This window comes from Rhamphochromis longiceps, linkage group LG22, assembly GCF_057381845.1.
Source record: "Rhamphochromis longiceps isolate RC_006_pf linkage group LG22, R_longiceps_female_GT1.1, whole genome shotgun sequence".
NCBI lineage: Eukaryota > Metazoa > Chordata > Actinopteri > Cichliformes > Cichlidae > Rhamphochromis > Rhamphochromis longiceps.
In genome coordinates this window covers 36,920,978-36,942,533 of record NC_140577.1, presented here as the reverse complement: position 1 = coordinate 36,942,533, position 21,556 = coordinate 36,920,978, and the positions used below count along the sequence as shown (strand labels likewise).

The 21,556-nt window shown below is 45.6% G+C and overlaps 1 protein-coding gene and 1 non-coding gene across 3 annotated transcripts; one reads left to right on the top strand and one right to left on the bottom strand.

Annotated features, from left to right (window-relative positions):
• Positions 1–600: 600 nt before the first annotated feature.
• On the bottom strand, positions 601–667 carry LOC146644474 (small nucleolar RNA SNORD52). The gene has a single exon (XR_014909456.1). It is a non-coding gene; the product is annotated as a small nucleolar RNA SNORD52 (small nucleolar RNA).
• A 1,637-nt stretch (positions 668–2,304) lies between these two features.
• sacm1la (SAC1 like phosphatidylinositide phosphatase a) lies at positions 2,305–20,007 on the top strand. Of its 2 annotated transcripts, XR_014909443.1 has the most exons (21): positions 2,305–2,525; positions 4,621–4,718; positions 9,320–9,394; positions 9,476–9,603; positions 10,242–10,391; positions 11,131–11,190; positions 11,271–11,304; positions 11,391–11,492; positions 11,937–12,022; positions 12,229–12,315; positions 12,403–12,471; positions 12,564–12,643; positions 13,559–13,657; positions 13,730–13,868; positions 14,079–14,148; positions 14,240–14,312; positions 14,403–14,496; positions 16,447–16,539; positions 16,616–16,673; positions 18,011–19,042; positions 19,080–20,007. XR_014909443.1 is itself a non-coding variant. In XM_085397088.1 (20 exons), exons 1-20 carry the CDS (start codon positions 2,497–2,499, stop codon positions 18,145–18,147), a joined length of 1,761 nt encoding a protein of 586 aa, XP_085253214.1. In that variant the 5' UTR covers positions 2,305–2,496; the 3' UTR covers positions 18,148–20,007. The 2 variants fall into 2 exon arrangements, 1 of the variants encoding a protein (XP_085253214.1); XM_085397088.1 differs by having other exon boundaries at positions 18,011–20,007.
• Positions 20,008–21,556: the final 1,549 nt, after the last annotated feature.

The following is a 21,556-nucleotide window of genomic DNA, read 5'->3' as shown; positions in this document are numbered from 1 at the left end:
ATCAGTAGAACCGAATAACTGAATCATCATCGACCAGACTCAGGAAACAGCAGCTCCATTTCAACAAGCTTGGATCATTTGAATACACAGGCTTAGCTGCGATATCTTAGTATAATCTGCTCATGATGAAGTATGGTCACAGGTGACCCAAAATGAACACATTTCTTACTTACAGACATGGAGAGAGCAGCTGTGTGCAGACGAGCTACAAGACAAAAGAAAGCACTATTAGCACCTGACTTATACCAGTGAACACATTCAGGGAAACCATGTGTATGGATGCTTTACCCATTTACTGCAAACACTTCAGACTTGTTACATGACTGTACAACTTCTCCCTGTGAGAAACTATCAGTAAGGTCCCAGATGACTGGGACACTTGTTTCAAACATCTGAAGTATTAAAATGGTAAATATGTTTTTATGTTTTACATGTGCTAAAGTTCAGAGACGGTTAACCAAGTGCATACTTGAGTATGACTACCTTTACTCAAAGCAATGAAACACAAGCTTTAAGTGTTCTTTGTTGGACAGACCTGAAGAAAGCCCAGCCATGATTTAATGTCTGTAATGTGCAGTAAATGGGCTGCTGTGGGTTTTGTGGTCAGTGCACTGTGAAAACAACTTCATGCTTCTCAGAGACTCTAGTCTATGCAATCATCATCCCACATTAAGGCACAGAACAATGTTTAGAGTCCAGGCTTACCCAGAAGAGCTATGTCCAGCAGATAAAACCATGCTGAGGTGCCTGCAGAGTACAAAGGAGAGTTTTAGAACTAGCTCTGATTGTAGCATTCACATGTTAAGAAGTAAAATGCTGTTCAGTGCACTGTGAAAGAGCTTCATTGTGTATTCAGAGACTCTAGTCTTATGAATCATCATATCAGCATACTACTTCCTCCATCACATTAGAGGATCTTTCTAACACTCACCATCAGCTCGCAGCTGCAGACTCCACACTGTTCTGCATCTGCTCTTTGCAGCTTTCTGGAAAGCAGAGGATGCAATTTCCAGTCAGTTTAGTTTTTATATGGTAAACGTTCTAGAGCCATAGTCCATCTTCAGAAAGATCTACTTCACAGCGAGGCCTTAGAGCCCTACGATATTTATTTCCAAGGCTTTAATACATTTTTAAATATACCAGCTTCACTGTGCTAGGGCAGGTAACCGCATCTCACCAGCAGAATTGCTATGTACTGCTCTAATTTGCTTGCTTTGTAAAATGGTATTACCTTACCCCAGTTAACTGCTACATATTTGCACTGATTACAATTTAGATGGAAAAAACGCGTATTTCACCTGCTGCGCACCACGTTGTGTCGATGCGGACATGAGCTGTTAGCTGGACAATTTAGCATTTTAATACTGCCCGATTATAAGGCTTTACTCCAGCATAGCCTAAAACTACGGTAAAGTATCTGATTAATAATAGAAGATTACTCATTCCTACTAATAATTTAAATTAAAATCGACACTGAAAACAGAACCTTTGATGTAATACTCACACTCTTCCCCTAACAGCTTCTCCGGAGGTAGACTCTGCAGATTCACTACCCTAACCCCACTTTTTCTGCACAGAAACGAACAGGACCGCAACGAGGCCAGGCTCCTGGCCACGTGCTGGGCACCTGACCCGCGGATCGCGTGCCGCTCGTCCCTCGCGCTCTGCAGCATGACTCTGACCACAGAGCTCTCCGAATAAACCCTCCATTATCAATTCAGAGGTTAATCTGTCTAAATGCTAAAGCCTTGAACATCAGCTCCTCCTCCTTCCACAGCCAGAACCCAAAGGCTGAGCACGAGCGCGCCCAGGGCTTATATATCCGGGTCCTTCACCGCTACCGGACTTTTGGTGGCTCGAAAAATGCCCGTTTCGGCCTGAATAATGCCTGTTTGGAAGTCAGGCCCCAAAGAAAATGTGAACACTTCATAACGCTGTCAGTTTGTGCAAACAAGCTATGATACACAGATACGATATATTTAAAATACCATACACAAGAGAGCAACGAGATTAAAACAATACACCAAATCTCTCTCTCTCTCTCTCTCTCTCACACACACACACACACACACACACACACACACACACACACACACACACACACACACACACACACAATAAATAAACTTAAAAACGAACAAATAAATAATCACGCTGGGTGGGTTAGTCCACGCTGGGTGCACTTAAATCTAAACCGTGAAGTAGACTTTTACCGAAGAAGAAAAAGACTCAGGTGTAAAAGTCCCACTAACCCTTAACCATGTGACGTGCGGCTATTGTTCACACAGCCAGTGACAGTTGCAGCGACCGAACCGGATTAAACTACAAGTACCACCCATCACCACGTCTGTCTCAGGGTGCCAGGTTCGCTGGGCTTGGCGGGAAAAACGTGCACTTCAGGCCCCGCGCCTGCTCTGTGTTTTACACCTCGTATCTGGCAACGCCTGCAGGTCCTCGCATTGCTGTCGTCACTGAGGTCGGGTAGAAGGAGCGAAGATGGCGACTTGCTACGAGAGATACAATTTGTAAGTAGTGTTCATACGGAACAGCGTAGTGTTTCTGTCTGCGGCTTTTCTGCTCACAGCTCCGGTTAAAGACACATAAGACGAGTGGCTGTCCGTGAGAGGTGAAGCAGCTGCGGGGGCTCAGCGGTGCTGGTGGGGTAGATGACACAGCGGCTGAAGTTTGCTCACAGGCTCGGCCGGCGGAGCAGGAACCAGCCAGGTTTCTCTCCACTCTCATTCATAATGAACACTTAGCCAGTGTCGCTGTGTGGAGCCGGCAGCAGCGAGTGTGGGTGAGAGCGCCGACGGGCGCCTTTGGTATTCAGGGAGGCTTCATTCACCCAACGAGCTGCTGCACAGCTGCTCCCTCCGGCTTTAGTGGCACTCCACGGCTGGCAGCTCCTCGACGCGTTTTTAGACGTGCAGGGTTTATATTTACTTGTGAATGTCACTCAGCTGTAAGTGAGCCTAACACTGATAACCGCGGACATGTGACGTTAGCCGTGCGGCAGCTGACAGCTCAGCCCCGGCACACCCTCGATCAAGCCCTTTATTTCAAGTACCCAGCCCTACCGGTCCTGCCTCTGCCTGCAGCGTGTTTTACTTACACGAGTGAAGGTGTTGGGTGTTCCTCAGCCTTTCCCAACACGGAGCAGGTAATGAGGCACAGCTCTGTAGTACGTCACACATGTTAGACAAATGGACCCTCTGAGTTTGGGCCAGTACAGTGAGCACTGGCATAATCTAACTGGGGAAATGCAAAACAAACAAAAACTTTGACAAAGCATCTTTTCAAATAAAGTAAAGACCTAACATTTCTCGGTAATTTGTACATAATTGTCCAGTTATTGACAATAATGCCAGTTTTTCATTTAACCCTGGAGTGCCTCTGTGTACAAAGAGTTGCTGGGTGCACCTTAACCTGATGCATCCCAGCACTGCGGGCCTGGAAGTGTGATTTAGACCAGTCTGCAGTCATGTGTTACTCATCGCACGACTGCTCATTCTAACACTGACAAATGAAAAAGTTGCCTCAGAACAAAACCGTCTGTTTGAAAACTCGTTTCCTGTTTGGTCCACACTGTGGTGGGGGGTCAGAGTTCACCCCCCCACAGTTAAACTCTGTCTATTTTCTGTGTTTTCCACCATGGGGGTCACGTTCACCACCTGATTATTGTGTGTGTGTCTTATTGTGCTTCTGATGGCATAGTTTTCAAGGACTACAGATCAAACATGTCCTGATTCACACTTGCCTGTTGTCCACGCTGCGGCTCCTGGCTGTGGGACCTTATTCGGTCTCTTCTCTTTGTTCTTGGTTTTACACTGACTGTCAGTCACAAAGCATATCTCTGCTTATGGCAGCATTAAGTGACCCTGAAACTTTGTTAAATGTGCGTAGGTGTAGATGCTGTGTTTAAACCGTGGCCTGTTCTGTCCTCAGAACAAACCGGAGCAGCGTCCAGTCTGAACCTGTGTGCTGCTCTGGAGGCTACCTGGGGTCACAAAGCAAACATGACTGCAGATGTGCTCTTCTCTCAGATTTCCATCGTACAGAGTGTGGGTTCTGACAGTCTGCGCTTTAAATAAAAGCCTCAATTTAGAAAGTTCACTGAAACATTTCCTAATACACAGCATGAAATCAATCTTTAGTTTTGATATTTGTATTTAATACTGGTTTATCACAACATCGTGCTCCTGGCATCGTAGGTTTTGGTATCAGTTGAGCTTTTGTTTAAGAGGAAGATGGCTGGAGTTCCTCTGCCAACGTGTTTGTCATTATTTAATTAAAGACAAGGAAAGTGTCCGTCACAGAAAACGAGCAGCGGAGCTTTGTAGAGTGAAAGATGACGTCAGACAAGTTGTTTGTTCTCAGCTGACAACGGCAGAAATATTGTGTTTCCAGGGACATGTGACTAAGAAAACTAGCACTAAAGGACCAAAGGGGCCGTTTTTGACATTTCAATGATCTTTGGTTGTAGTTGAGTGATTGTTTGAAGTATAATCAGCATTAACCGTTCATGCTGTTGAATAATTGACATTGTTGACTAAACACCTCCTGGCTATATTTTCATGCGCGACTGAAAATTTCCTCTTTCCTCCCGTTTCCCTCTCCCAGGCACACGACCCCTGAGAAGTTCTTCATCGAGGCCTGCGATGAGGGTGCCGATGCTGTGCTGGCAATCGACAGGGTCTCGAACGAGATGACCCTCACAGGTAGGCTGTGTTCGAAAGTGCTGAGCATCGCTTATGATCCAAAGACGCTGTCGTTGAGACGTGCCTCAGTTTGGACGTTGTTTGCTAATCACATCTAAAGAACTTTCTGACATTCTCAGACTGTATGAGAATAACAAACTGGGTGTCCTGACACATGATATACATGTTTACAACCTGATTTACACGATTCAAGAGTGTTAGCCTGCATGCAGTAACTACATGTCACTGTTACAGGGATATAAGAGGCTTAGACGGTGAGCCTTACTGCCCTGTGTGTGCATGCATGTGTACATCAGGACTGCTGTCCAAGCTAAGCTCAGTCACACTCCTGAGCCCGTCCTCAGAGGAAGTAGACGTCTACTGCATAAGATGAACCCTTTTGACACGCTCTGTGCGATCTGTCCATCTTAGTCGTCCCCATATGGGAAGATAAAGGAAACAAGGTGGCGTTAAAACTAGTAAAGACCTGTCCAACTGCATTACATGTCCTGGAAACAAGACTGTGCTGCACATTTTTGCAGATTATGTTAAATAAGCTGCTTTTGGGGTTTTTATGTTTTTGCCTTTCCAGCGTTCCAAACTCTCGTCTGATGTTTTCATTATGGATGTTTAGATATGCTTTTTAATCGTTTGCATTTTCATTTATACTATGAAGCAAGTTCAACACAGCCGGGCTTTCTTTGCTTTAGCTGGCTCAACAAAAGCCGTTATCAGTTTTCAGTAAATTAACAGTAAAATGCAACAAAGTTACAAAGCATCAGAGGTTAGCACACAGAGCAGTTCAGTAAACATTATATAACCCCGTGAGTTGAGCTCTCAGTGCGTTGTTTATTTCTGCTCTGAAACTTTAAACTGGACCCATTTAAACATCATGGGCTGGTTTCCCGTGCAGGATTCGTTCCAGTCTAACCTGCACTTTAACCCGGGACCTCACTGAATTGTCCTCCTGGGTCATGGATCAAAGTCACCTCAGGTTTGTCCTAGTTTGGAGTTCTGTATCTCCTCTCGTGAGTGAAGCCTCGAGCTAAATCAGGTCCACCTGAGGACTTAAGATAAACCTGGTCAGAGCCTGTTGGCCTGAACGTGGATCGTATCAGTGCAGAAGGAATAGTAAACGTGGATTTTCACAAAAGTGTGCACGCTCCCTCTGTGTACTGTGTTGAAAAGTTCAACTAATGATTCCAGGCTTTTCCAGGACTCTGCTCTCTCAGTTTGACGGCAGGTGAAAGTGGAAATGCACAGACAAACTTTGAGTTGATTCCTGAACACTACAACCACGCTGCTGTCCACAAACATTCTCGACTCTGCTCCGGCTCGTCTAATATCTGGTTCGAGCTCAAATCGTCTTTTTCTAGACTTCAGAGTGGAGACTAGGGATGGGTATCGTTTAGGTTTTATCCGATACCGGTGCCAAATCGGTACTTTTGAAACGGTGCCGGTGCTCAAACGGTGCTCAAACCGGTGCTTAAAGAATGGAGAACACAAAATTGGTCCAAAAACCTCTCATGTTCAGCTGTTTTTTTTGTAAAAAGATAACAATGTTAGCCTTTTCTGCAGCTATGGGGCATATATGGTATCACTCTTGGCTGGAAGCAGTGCTTAAACAATGGAAAAAACACAAACTTTGTCCAAAAACCTCTCATGTTTAACTGTTTTCCACTTTTTCTTTGGTCATTTTAGCCTTTTTGGCCAGGGTGAAGGGAGTATCTGCCATCAAACAAGAAGACAGCCGCATGTAGATATGATGGTGTTTGCTAGTTCACCTTACATGCATTAATGTAATAACGTGGTTAGCCTACTCAACGTAAATTACACACGAACAACATGAAGCTACTCACGCAGAGAAGAACGGCTGCTGCTGCATCATCATCCTCATCATTTCTGCTACACTGGCAGGGCGGGGCCAGGACTCTCCTCTTCGTGTTTTTGGGGGATGTTGCATAACAGGCAACCCACCCGCAGTAGATGTGCTCGGTGTGAGGTCTCGCAGCAAGCTATCAAATACGGTGCATTTCTGGGCTTTTAAAAAAAACGCTATGCGTCGCCAGGTGTTTCATCGGATTCGAGGTGTTGCCTCCTTTGACAGTATCACAGTATCAGCTTAAAGCACTTGTTGCTGCTGAGTTTGCATCTTTTGCTGTGAAGTACAGCCAGACTTTGACCGCTTCGCCTTGGGCATTTTTAATCTGTAGCTCTGCTCTAACAGAACGTACGTACCTGGGCCCGCCTACTATCCTCGGAAATGTAAAATGATTGGCTAGAAGTGTATCACAGCTCAGGAAAAAAAAGCACCGAAATAAAGCACCGAAATGTGCGCTGCTTTTTGGTCTGGTTACTACCGTTTATGTCAGAACCGACACCGGTACCCATCCCTAGTGGAGACGATTAAATATTCTGTATTATCAGAGTGCTGAAGATAGTTCGTGCTAAATCACCGAGCACTGAACCAAACTGTTGGGTCTGCGCTTCCACAGGCCCCGCTGGTTTACAAACGTGTTCCCGTTAACGAAGCCAGACAAACGGCTCAGCCGGTTCTTCACGTTAGCAAGGGAAGGATCTCAGAGCAGCTTCTGCCCTCAGTGTCAGCCTCTTGTTTGTGTAAACTGTGTCACAGAAATACCCATTGTAACCCCCCCATGGTGTCAGGCACTAGGTGTGTGTGTGTGTGTGTGTGTGTGTGTGTGTGTGTGTGTGTGTGTGTGTGTGTGTGTGTGTGTGTGTGTGTGTGTGTGTGTGTGTGTGTGTTTACTAAACAAGAAAACAGAAGCCTCACATAGGACGTGCCTGTAATAAGACACTACAGCCTCCCCCGGCTGGGGTCAGAAACACAGGGATGTCTTTGATCATACAGTTTGAACTGAGACTTACAAATTTAAGTACAATAATGGCAACATTTAACAATTTGACTCTAACACAAATGAGCACTGGAGGTTTTTGCCGTCTTGGCTCTCCAGGTGGTTGTTGTTTAATCATCCGGGTCCAAGCGTGTCCCTGCTCACCTGTCCCCTCACCTGTCCCCTCACCTGTCCCCTCACCTGTCCCTGTCCCCTCACCTGTCCCCTCCCTATGAGAAATGGCACTCGTTCTTCTTTCCAGTTGTATTTGAATGTTTCTCCAGGACAGTTTAAGGGTAAGTTAGTTTTGTTATATGAGCACAAACACACATCAAAGTGAACGATTAGTGAAAGCAGGAAAATAATTCGAATGAATATTACGTGACGTTGTTGAGTTGGTCACTTCTTGTCTTGAGCTCCGTGCTTTCCTTTTTGCAAGTTTATCCATGTGATACGTGGAGAATGAGGCGACACTGGAGCGTGAGGGTGATACCACGTGTGGGAGCGGCACAGCAGACGACATTATTACTGTTTGCTTTCAGTGATACTGTACACCTGCTTATGAAATGGTTTCCTTTGAAGTGTCTTCGGACTTTCACAGGAGTTTTTTGAATGCTTCCCTTTAGGTAGGGTTAGGGTTATCTTCCCTTTAGCTTTGCCAATTCTCTGATTAAGTCAGGGCTCAAACTCCAGACGCGCACACACAGACACGCACACACAGACACGCACACACAGACACGCACACACACGCACACACACACACGCGCGCACACACACACACACGCGCACACAGACACGCGCACACAGACACACACACACAGACACGCACACACACGCACACACACGCGCACACACACACGCGCGCGCGCGCGCACACAGACACGCGCACACAGACACACACACACGCACACACGCGCACACAGACACGCGCACACAGACACACGCACACACACGCACACGCAGACACACACACGCACACACACACGCACACACGCGCGCGCACACACGCGCACACAGACACGCGCGCACACACACGCACGCACACGCACACACACACACGCACACACAGACGCACACACGCACACACAGACGCACACACACACGCGCACACAGACACACACACACGCGCACACAGACACAGACACGCACACACACACACGCGCACACAGACACACACACACGCGCACACAGACACACACACACGCGCACACAGACACACACACACGCGCACACAGACACACACGCACGCGCACACAGACACAGACACGCACGCGCACACAGACACGCACACAGACACACACACACGCGCACACAGACACAGACACGCACACACACACGCACACACACACACACGCACACACACACGCGCACACAGACACACACACACGCGCACACAGACACAGACACGCACACACACACGCGCACACACACACACACACACACGCGCACACAGACACTCTGCTTCTAAAGGTTGAGGTCAACTTTGTAGAACCCCTCTGGACTTGTATGTTGTGGTGACTCGAGTACAGCATCCAGCACAGGTGTACTCTGTGTGAATTTAAAGGCCTCTGATGCTTCACGAATGGCCGTCACTTCTTTGTGATGAAGAGGTTTTCTCTTCAGACAAAAGCAGCTGGCCCTTCTGTGTACTCGTCCACAAATACGAACAATATGTTGCAGTGAGCTGAAGCCTTGTGTGCAGGCCCATGTCAGACACTGAGACGGAGGATTCAGAGGAATAAAATCAAACCTTTGTTCCTGTCACAGGTAAAAAGGACGTTCCTCCCTCTGCAGTTACCAGGCCTATCTGTGGCATCATGGGAACTATCCGCCTGGTAGCAGGTATGTAGCACACACGCGCATCACTGCTGTCCGAGCTGCTCTTTGAAGCTGTGCAGTAAAACGCTTCTGCTTCCACCGCAGGGATGTACCTCGTTGTCATCACCAGGAAGAGAAATGTCGGCAGCCTTCTGGGCCACGCTGTGTGGAAGGCTGCGGACTTTGACGTGATCTCTTATAAGAAGACGGTGCTGCATCTGTCTGAGATACAGGTCGGTAAGAATGGATCACTGATCCCGAAGGAAATTCAAATGTGCTGTGGCAAGAAAACATTTATGGAAAAAAGAGAAAAGCTCATTAAAAAGCATACGCTGTACGCTCGTGTGCAGCAAACATTTAGCATGTTCTGTGTTTCTTTTGTTGTGTTTTTCTTCGGTGCGTGCTCACTCGCTCTGTGTGAGATTAATCCACACACACGGCTGGTAGCGCAGCCCGTGCTGCTGTCGCCGTAGTCTGCTCATTTTAATAGGACACCGTGTTCTGAAACGACACCAATAAACGTTGTTAGTCAGTGTAGGAATAGCAACAGGGACAGACGGTGGTAAGCCAGTAACACTCTTTGTTTCCGTAAGTAGTTTTGCTCTGACATCAGCCCAGCTGTGATGCAGCGATTCAGAAAAGCTAAACTGGAGGCGCCCCGAACGCCGTCAGGCTAAAGCAGAGCCTGATTCGATGACCCGACCTGTAAGAGACAGATGTGCGTGCTGTTTTTAAAACAGAGCTGAAATGTCCGTACCTGACAGACTGTCGCGTTTGGCTGGTGAATCGCCTAACAATGTAGAATTTGTGACATGCAGCAAAGTGACCTGTCATGAGCTTTCCTGCCATCTAAACGTCTTTCCTTTCCTAGTCTCAGGAGAATAAGACCTTCCTCTCTATGCTGAACAATGTGCTGACCACGGACGGCTTCTACTTCTGCACCGACTTCGACCTGACGCACACGCTGCAGCGGCTCGCCAACACCAGCCCTGACTTCCAGGAGATGAGTCTGCTTGAGAGGGTGAAACATGTGGTCTTAATAGCTGTTAGCAGCCGATGCACTCAGTGTAACACAGACAGGTGACTTTGAACTGGTCTAGTGGACAATATGAAGGCTCTGGTATGGTTAATAAGAGAGGTAAGTGCAGCTTCAAGCTGAGACGCAGCTCTGCAGACGTGGCGTTTGCTCTGAGCGAGCAGGTGAGGTGGAGATAAAATGAGCGTGACAGTGTGTGAGTGAACATGCAAGGAGCAGTGGTAGTGAAGGCAGGTGAGTTTAAATACCTGTGACACTATCCACTGTAACAGGTGGTGCACAAGAGAGGTGAAGAACAGGGTGCAGGCAGGGTGGAGCGGCTGAAGTCTGGTGTCGGGGTGGTGTGTGAAAGGGAAGGTTTACAACCTGCTGTGATGGCGGATATATGGGACGAAGGAGGATGAAGATGCAGCTGCCAGGCAGGAGGAACAGAGGAAGACCTCAGAGGAGGTTCGTGGATGCAGTGAAGGGTGGAGTGACAGGAGCGTGCTGGGATGGGAGGAGCTAAAGGGAGCAGCTGAAAGAATACTTCTCAAAATAAAATCTTTTGTGTTTTGCTGTATTTATTGCTCGAGGTTTTTATTTATCGGTCAAGTGTTCACAGTAGCATTTTAGTTATTTTTAAATCGCACATCCTTAATTTGACATTTGTGTCCAACTTAAATGCAACATTAGTGTAAAGTCTTCCTCAGTGTCATGTGTTGATGCTTGTGGTTATTTTCAGGCTGATCAGAGGTTTGTGTGGAACGGGAACCTGCTGAGGGAGCTGGCTGGGCAGCCCGAGGTGACCTGAGCCTCACTTACACTGATGCATGTGTTTGTACTTGTTGTGCTTAATTACTGACCTTCACTGTCTCTCCATAGCTTCACAAGTTTGCCCTTCCCGTCATCCATGGATGTATCCTTTGCACTGAATGTGAAAGTTTTTTTTTTTCTTCATAAAATCGTAAGCGAAGCCTTTTTTCTTTGACCGACCCGGTTCAGTCATCGTCATGAAACCGTGCCGTATAAACGGGAAGATCTTTGAGTGGATCCTCATATCGAGGAGAAGCTGCTTCCGGGCTGGCGTCAGATACTACGTGAGAGGTAAAAGCCTCGGAGCTGAGACTTTTCTTAAAGAGCAGCTGTTCTGCTAATTTTCACACCCATCATTTTATTCGCTGGGTGACCTAGAGGGGCTTTGCATAACCAGTTCAAACTAATCCTTCTTTGTCACGTACTGAGCACTGGCGCATCATCCTCTGTCTAATGTTAGCTGCTTGGCTGTTCCTTATAAACTGTCAGTATGAAGAATGGAACCTTTGTCCAGCCTAAACCCTGGGCTTGAGCTCATAGGGATTACTTGCACATACCTCCTGACCTCATTGTTTCAAACTAATGTGACCAGTGTAACAGTCTGTACTGAGCGGCAGACAGTAATGAAGGGCACCCTGTGTGCCCTGCTGTGTGGCAGTATCACCATGCTGCACCGTGCAGCAGCAGACGGTGCTCCTGAGTGTGGCTGCTGACCGACGGTGTGTGTGTCCACAGGCATCGACTCTGAAGGCCATGCTGCCAACTTTGTGGAGAGTGAGCAGATCGTTTTGTATGAGGGAGCAAAGGCTTCATTTGTGCAGGTAAGTTTCAGGGTTCATCATATCAGCGATGTTTTTACTGTTTGCATCGAGGATCATTTATTAGATGTGTTAGCCCTGCGTCACACTCTGTGCTGCCTCCTATGGCGGCTGGGGCAGAGTCCCGCCCCCTGCGACCCTGCTGAGGACCAGCTGATGAGAACGGATGGTATTTCACAGCGTTTTTTCTTTTTCTTTGAAACAACCAGACACGAGGCTCGATGCCCTTTTACTGGAGTCAGAGACCCAACCTCAGATACAAACCCAAACCTATAATCAGCAAAACCACAAATCATGTAAGCTGATCTTTCTGCACATCCACGTGTTCGTTTCAATCACGTGAAATGGAAATCTTATGCTAACGTAATGGAAATGTTGTACAGATGGACGGCTTCCAGAGGCATTTCGACTCTCAGCTCCTCATCTATGGGAAGCAAACGATTCTGAACCTGGTGAGCCGTCCTCCTTTCCTTAGTCTCTTACTGGTAAACAGAAGCACTCAGGAGACCAGTCTGACCAGTCTGTTCGTCTTCTTCCTGCTCAGGTGAATCAGAAGGGCTCAGAGAAGCCACTGGAGCAGGCCTTTGATAGGATGGTGTCTGGCATGAATAATGATATGCTCAAGTAAGTGTCACCCTGTGTTTTTACTGGTCACTGAGTCGCCGTTAGCTTAATCAACCAGGTTCAGCAGTTTGACCTTCCTCATCAAAAGTGTTTGATAAACTATTGTTTTATTGATTAACGACACTGGTGCTGCATCAGTTTTAGTTGTTCTACAAACCTTTTCAGTAGAGGTGGGAATCACCATACATCCCACGATACGATATTATCACAATACTTAACGCACGATACGATATTATTGAGATTTTTTTTTAAATATTTTGCAGTATTCAGATTCTGTACATAAAGGTAAACTTTATCAATATTCATTTTATCTAATAACAAAGTCTCACACTCAGTCTTTCTCTCATTTCAGTCAGTTTTATTGTTGACAAACTGAACGGTTTGTATTACAGTCTAGTCCAACTTAACTGAAACCATCTGGTACAATTACAGCTATTCTGAACTATGCAATATGATAACTATGCAGCCCATTCAGCAACTGAAGAATTTGAAAGTAAATTAAAACAAAATATAATTTTACATTAAATAAAAAAGTTTTAAACTTAATTAAAATAAAACATAAATTAAAATAAGTAAACTGTCATGTTTATTGCTGCCAAAAACAAGTTAAACACATTTGGACAGTGAAGGAATGTCAGGATTGTTGCTCAGAAAAAGGATCAACATGCTTTGAAGTCAGAGCACAAAAACTTTTTTTTGTAACAAAATATCGATTTCTGCTGTCCCTGTATCGATACATTATTAGCAAACAAAATATCACGATACTACACAGTATCGATTTTTTTCCCCACCCCTACTTTTCAGTCAGTGTGCTGTGACAAGCTTTCAAAGATTTAGTCTTCGTTTTGTTTTGTAGCAGTCTGCCCTCCAGTTGTCTCCTTTATAATCTACAGTGTGACCCACTCCTGTCCACAGATACATAGCCTTCGACTTCCACAAAGAGTGCAGCCACATGAGGTGGGACCGTCTCCAGATCCTAGTGGATGCTGTTGCTGACAAGCAAGAGGAATACGGGTAACAAAATGAGCAGCTGCTCTTTGCTAATGTCGAGCAGTTCGCTGTGATGACGTGCGTGTGCGTGTGTAGGTACTTCATGGTGAACTCGGAGGGAAAGACGGTGGCCCAGCAGAAAGGCGTATTCCGCAGTAACTGCATGGACTGCCTGGACAGGACCAACGTCATCCAGAGCCTGCTGGCTCGCCGCTCGCTGCAGTCTCAGCTCCAGGTATTTAAGGTCACAGCTGCCAGTCGTACTGTGTGGTGTAATGCTGCAGTGCAGGACGGTGCTACGCTCGCACGTCTGCCCCGTTGGTTTGTAATGGTTTTAGCGTAGAGAGCAGACTGTATGTACATGAAATAAGCTGGTGGACTTGGCCAGTTTGGGAAGGTGCAGTTTCAGAAGAGTCGCACAGGTGTTGTTGCTGTGTCTCCACAGAGGATGGGGGTTCTGAATGTGGGGCAGCGCATTGAAGAGCAGGCCGAGTTTGAAAAGATCTACAAGAACGGTAGGATACTCTGTTAGCACAGCTGCATGTGCAGTGTGATTGGTAGAAACTGTAGCCTCATGTTGTTTTTGTGTGTGTGCTCTCTAACCAGCATGGGCTGACAATGCCAATGCATGCGCTGTACAGTACGCAGGAACTGGAGCCTTAAAAACAGACTTCACAAGGTACCGTAGCATCCACACTGACTAGCATGTACTCAGCCTTGGTTCTGCTGCTCTGATGACTGCTGTTTAACCAGAGTTCATCTCTTTCAGGACAGGGAAGCGGACCAGGTGGGGGCTGCTGATGGACGGCTGGAACTCGATGATCCGTTATTACAAAAACAACTTCTCTGATGGATTCAGACAGGTGTGAAAGCTATTACACACTTTGTCACTTAAGAAACAAGTTTAGTGTCAGAACAACAGATCATTGGAGTCTTGATTCTGAAAAAGTTTGGACTCTGTGTAGAATATTAACGGTCTAAGGCATCATCTGAGACATCGCTAACTCTGAACTTAGAGATGGCACGATACCACTTTTTTATGTCCGACACCAATATCATAAATTTGGATATCGGCCGATACCGATATGAATCCGATATAGTGTGTTTTTTTTTTTGTTTTTTTTTTTTTTTAAATCAATAAAACTGTTTTTTAATATCTTGCTGCATTTTGTAGAAGTTCATACTCAAGTTTAAATAAACAACAACACTAAAGCTATTCTGTTATACCTGTATGTAAAAACACACACTGCACCCAAAATAATTCATAGTTCAGCAAAACTGATCAATCTAATAAACGTAAACCTGCTCCATCCTCCCTACTCTGGTATTTTAAAGAGTACTTAGCAGAAATATTAAACAACCTAACTAACAGGGCTGCAAACTCCCAGCAAAAAGAAAAAATAGGGAACCACCCCCCGCCCTCCACCTCATGATGCTTAATCAACGTAATCAACTTTAATTTAATGCACATGTAAAAAACAAATGCACAGAAATAAATTATTTTTCAAGAATAATTAAACAGATTCAACATCTTTCTTCAACAGAACTGCAGACTGCACAGATGGTTCCCAAAGGAAAAAGTACTATAGCTTACTAGGGTATATTAGACTTAACAGTTACTATATACAGTGATGGACTTCTATATATTTTACATCAGATTAAAACTTTGGGTGTAAGATTCAGATAATTATTTATTAAAAGCTCAACATTGTAAATGAGAATAAGAAAGAAAAGTATGTCTTTGTGCCCTTTCCCTGTTAATGCCCTATCGGCCCCCCTGGCTAAACTTTGCTAGATCCGCCCCTGCACAGTTACCAGCCGTCAGCTGTAGAAAAAGATCCTGGTGTAGAAAGTAATATTAAATAAATCCTAACAACAGTCAAGCTTAAACGTGCTGCTGTTGTTCAGCCGCTGGTTTCCTCTTTCTGGTGCAAAGTGGACCAAAAACAAAGAAGAGAGACGATCAGCTGATCATTGATCAGTTTCATGACTGAAGTAGCAGCAGGAGAGAGAGAGAGGCAGTCGCTCCATATATCGGTTGGTAAGCTTAACGCTGGAATGCTTTACAAACATTCAGAGATGAACTTACACACTTGCTTTACTTCTCTCTGGGATCACTTCCTCAGAGATGAAATGCCGGTTTGGTAGCGAGGCTACAAACACACAGCCGCTCTATCACGTGACCACACTGCTGCGACGACGCTCATACGGTTATGAGCCGAGTTACGCCGTGTAGTTTTGTGAGGTGCTTTTTTGATATTTAATGGATCGGATTACATTTTTTATTTCTCTCCGATATCCGATCCAGTCATTTACGTCAGTATCAGACCGATACCGATACGTAATATCGGATCGGTCCATCTCTACTCTGAAGCCGAAGTTCAGAGGAGACGAGCAGAACGTTCTCTATGGAAACACATAAATGACTGTTGCCTCACAGCAGGATGGTCCTGAGTTCAGTTCCTCCAGCAGGTCTTTCTGTGTGGAGCATGTTCTCTCCAGCTTCCTCCCACAGTCCACAGACATGCAGTTAGTGGGGACAGGTTAACTGGTAACTCTAAGTTGCCCATAGGTCTGAATGGTTATCTGTTAGCCCTGTGACAGACTGGTAACGGCGCCCATGAGACTGCTGAGATAGCCCCACCCCCTGTGACCCTGGATGGATGGAGGGTGGCACTGGTTAACGACAGACTTGCCTTCTTAAATACAACCGGGTCCACATTCACCGGCTCTGCTTTGGCTTATTTGTTGCAGAAATGAGCTGTGATGCAGCCACGTTCAGATTTATGCATGTGCGTTGTTGCTGGTTTCAGGACTCCATCGACCTGTTCCTGGGTAACTTTGCCGTCGATGAGTCGGACGGACCCACTCCGCTTCGTGTGCAAAAGGACTGGAAGTTCCTCACAGTCAGTATATCAGCACCGTGTCCTGTCGTCACCAGCAGCAGGACGTTGTGACTAACTCGTGTTTTTATTTTTGCAGCTGCCCATCATTATGCTGGTGGCATTTTCCATGTGCATTGTCTGTCTTCTCATGGCTGGTATGTACAACTGCTGATCCTTAATCCTGTTTAGTTTGGTACAGACGAGCACTGTCCAGTTCTAAAGCACTTGTTTTATTCAGTATGAAGTGAGTGACTGAGCTCATTGAGCACTTGGTGTAATTCCCAGGCTATAGAGATGAATCCAGGGTTTAACTATAGATGGTATAAATGATGGACGTAGTTTTCAGCTCATCATGCAGCTTGACCCAAACTTGCATTATTTTAATGGCTATCAAGGGGTGATGTGTGTGCTCTGGTAAATGCATGGGCGTTTTGAAGCACTCGCAGCACTTTAACAACAAGCCCTTCACTTCTAACCTGACACTGAGGCACCCCCATGGATGCCCAAGCATACTTTGACATGCAGGCAAAAGCTGCTGGAGATTGAGCTGCTCATGCTCTGATTGGTCGTCCACATCCTGAGCCACAGCTGGCCCGTGGTTGCAAAAAGACTTCTTTTGGAAAACAGCACCCTGACAAACAGAAAGTCCAATGATCTAAGGACACCATCATCATGCTGGTGTCAGCCTCAGTCACAGCTGCTTGCAACAATGTAAACACTCACCATCAAAATGATACTCCGCTGACGTCACACTAGCTACATCCATCTTTTTACTGCCTGTGGATTTATCAGAGATACTGAGCTTAAATAGGTCAGTATTAAAGGACCAACGTGTCTCGATACAACTGGAAAGAAGCACAACCAGTCAGCACTGAAACATGCATGTTGATGGTGCAACATCCAGTTCTTATCAAATAGTTTTATGCATCAGAGACAGCCGTCGTGCTTGTTTAGGAAAGTGTTTGTCAGCCCTCCACTGTGTAATATGAGTATCAAACAGGCCTCGTGTGAACATCTTCAGGATTTTGGTAACTTTATCTCAGATCTTTTTAAGTTCAACCAGAACAGCTTCACAAGCTTTGTTGCTGTTGTTTAGTAAAAGTAGTCACCAAACTACACGTTGAAGCAACAGTTACAGTCTTCATGTAAAATATGGTCCAGACTTCTGCAGCTTCAGGTTCCATTTCTGTCTGGATAAAGTCTCTCGCTGCCTCCTTTCTTTTTCTAGATTGCACTAATTGCATCGTACTTTTAAAGGCGAGCTTAAAGAATATTCCTGATATTTGTTAATAATTAATATAATCTTATTCTTTGCTTTGAATTTGTTCTGCAAAACATTTCAGGGTGAGAATCCAACCGCACACTTGGCCGAAGGGATCAAAGCTGTGTCGTGAAAGCAGCTCGTTAGAAGCTGCTTGGTTTACAGAGTAACAGCCTAAAAGTGTTCCTGATGATGATGATGATGATGAGATGTCTGCTGTCTGCCTTCCAGGTGATACATGGACAGAGACCCTGGCTTATGTGATGTTCTGGGGTGCTGCAAGTGCAATTACAGCCACTATCATCCTGTTTAATGGCCAAGACTTTGTGGACGCCCCCAAGTTGGTTCACAAGGAGAAGATGGACTAAGTGTGCGCTTGTGTGTGTGTGTGAGGATGAGCTGGGTCCGGCGGGCTCGTATACCTCATCATCTTCACCTTCGGCAGGTCTGGAGTCCAGGCTGACCTGCCGCCTCCGTGTTGCCCTCTGGACTTTCTCATACAAAACAGTGTCTGTCTTCTGTCTGCAGCACATGTGACCACCTTCAGTTGTACTGCACACACGTGCTTTTCATCTAATTTCGTTTCCCTTGGTCCCCAGGCTTTAGTTTGCCGTTGGTTTAGCTAGCTGGGTTTCGTTGGTGTTGGTTGTTTCCATGACTACACTACCACTGTGTTTCCCTTTGTTTGGGCTTGTTTGTGCTTTCTTTCCCCGTACGTTAGCTTCAGCAGTCGTGGCGATGAAACATGCAGATATTAAAACCTATGTTGTATTGCAATGAAAAGTATGCACTCTGGAAGTTTTGAATGTAATGAGCCTTACTTGTGTATTAATTATATAACTATGTGGCCAATCTGTCTTCCTATGAAGCGACCTTAGAAAAGCGCCGGTGACCTTGTTCTTTGTAGAAGCACAAACTGTGGCCGCACACACCTGTGACAGAGCCGTCAGTGGTAAACGTTTGGCTTCAGGGTTACAGGCTTGATTTGCTCCATTTCAGCTTTATACAGGGTCAAGAATGAGACCATCTGAGCCACCTGCAGGTGACCACAGCGCACTACAGCGTACTGCTTTATGTGTGATGGCACGATATCATCATTGGGTTTGGGCCTCCATGGCTGAGGCTTGCCTTGGTGATCAAACGTGCCCTCGGTCTTTGTGCATGTTTCGCTAGCTTAAATGAATGCCAGGAACCAAAGTTTCTGGCAAAAGTTCGACAGTATCCAGGCGGTCATGTTGTCCTCTTCACCTGCAGTGGTTTCAGGTTGACCTGCAGCAGCATGTCTGCATCGCTGTTGCAGGTTTTCAGAGCTGGTGCTGGATGTAGCGGAAAAATGATAACCTTTTCCCAAATACTGTCAGGTGTGACAGAGTAAGGTTCTTACTGTAGTTTGAGAATACCAAATGATTTAGTTGCTAAAACATTCTGTGGATTTATTCTTAAGGTGCAGCTTTCTTGGTCATTAACCCAGGACACCATCTTAAACCAGTCGTTACCTTGGTTTTGGTCCTCGTTCGTTCGAGATGAGGCACAGGGTCACACCTCATCACGTGTCCACGACCCGAGATCACTCGTTCCCGTGGAGCTGCCAGTGAGCTCAAATGTTCGGTCTAGCTACTTCTTCACCAGCTTATACAGTATGCAATCAGCTGTGAACTCTGGACACATCCTTGTGTATTTTGAACAGGACATTTGTATTAGAGTAGACTGAGCGATGGTTTGATCTGGACGCTGCAGCTCTCGGTCTTTCCTGCACCTGCAGCGATCTGACGGGTCCGTACTGTCTTCTGTCCAACAGTGGACTCAGTGACAGGGGCTCAATATGTGGTTCGTGTGTTTTCACGGCTCGGCAGCGAGTCACGCTCGTTTTCTTTATTTCATGTTGTGGTTTTAGAGAAATGCGACAAACACATTTCAGAAACATTTGTCATGTTAGGACATAATAACAAGATTCTCTCTTTTCTGATCTTTAATACTCTGTAAGCTCTCTGAGTAGTACGCACATCGTCTCTCCACACAGACGATGATCTCTGTGAAGTACAGCTGACTTTGGTGTTTTTATGTCTGACTGTTGCTGATAATCGTCACATATTAGGAACACTGGGAGTGTACGACTAAACAACACGTCCTGTCTCTGTTTTGTGGTGGAAAATGATCTCGTGCTTCTTCAGCACTCTCCTTCCAGGACCAGACTTTGTTAATAAACTGAACACGCAGATGTTACAGCACCTTTGAGCTTCTGGAGTTTCATTTATCGTTTCTTTTCTTTGTGAAATAGAAAGGAAAGCAGGGACGGACACATGGGAGGCTTTGTACGGGACATTAACGTCAGATCAGGTGAAAGTACTTCTTACTAAGGGTTTTAGGAACAGACTCGCTCAGTGTCCGTTTAAAAAAAAAAAAAAAAACAACCTTTATGGTTCATTTACAGGCTCCGTTTACGTTTGTTGGGGCTTCATCGTTTAAAAATGGAGCACACAAATGATTGAAGATGAAAGCAGCAGCCTGTAAAAAGGTTCTACGTTTGTAAGCAGCAGCAACAGAAATGTAGTTCACGGGGCTTGAAGGCCGATGCCTCTGTGGGAACGCTGTGTTGGAGCAGAATTACATCTAGTGTGGAGGTACTGTGACTTTTCTTGGATCTCTTTATAAACAATATCAGGCCAGTTTCACACAATCTGATAAAAATAAAAGTCAAAAAATAGGTTAGAATACAGATGTGCCAGTGATGGAGGAACGTCATCTCTATAATACTTATTAAAAATAAAGGGTGAATAAAGTGCACCATGTTTGTCCTCACAGCTGTTTTTATTTCTGTTATGGAGCAAAGATCAAAATGAAAACATTATTAAACAGGAATAAGGTCATGGCTGACTGCGTTAGATTATTCCACTGATATGATGACTGATATCTTTGGTTCTGAGGGATCACTGACACACTATTGATCATGTGAGTCATCACATGAGCCATGGTGTGGAAAAAAGGGCGTGGGTCATTATGTCACTGGGGAAAGGGGATGAAGTCACAGCGAGACAAGGCCTCACCCTCTCATGTGACGTCCTGAGATCACCTGAGGCTCGGCGAGCTAAAGCTCCTGGGTGCAGTCACTGACCAGGAATCTGTTTACACCGGTTTAAGGAATGTTTCTCAATATAGGGCCTCTAGATGAACCAGTCAATGATGGGGAGGCATTTTTATCATGGCTGTGTCCAAATTCAGGGGCTGGAAAGTTGGAAATGGCAGGAAGGTAGGCGTTAGCATTCAAGATTCCTTATTTGTCACATGCACAGTTCTACAAGTACAACACGCAGTGAAATGTATCCTGACACGCTCCTCGACTGTGCAAAGGGCGAGAGAAGAACATTATATGCACACGTGTATTCATGTTATGGTTTAGGGCTCGGGTGGCTTGGGGATAGAAGCTCCTCTTGAGTCTCTGTCCTTGCCCGGATGATGTGGAACTTTCTGCCGGATCGCAGAAGTTGGAACAGATTGTTGCCAGGATGGGACGGGTCCTTCAGCAGGGGGGGGGGCAATGCTGCTCAGGGGTTAGGCTAACCCTGAACCCTAACGAGGTATTTAATAATATAGATCAATCATTATTTGCTGATGATGGAGGCATTTGGATTATTTTTACAGAGAGTAGATTAGCTGTTTAATCTCAAATTGTATGGGAATGAGACGGAACAGGTTGATTGCTTTAAACATTTAGGTATGTGGTTTGATAAAAGGCTTACATGGTGATAGGTTTGCAGCTTGAACCCATCCGCTGGAACG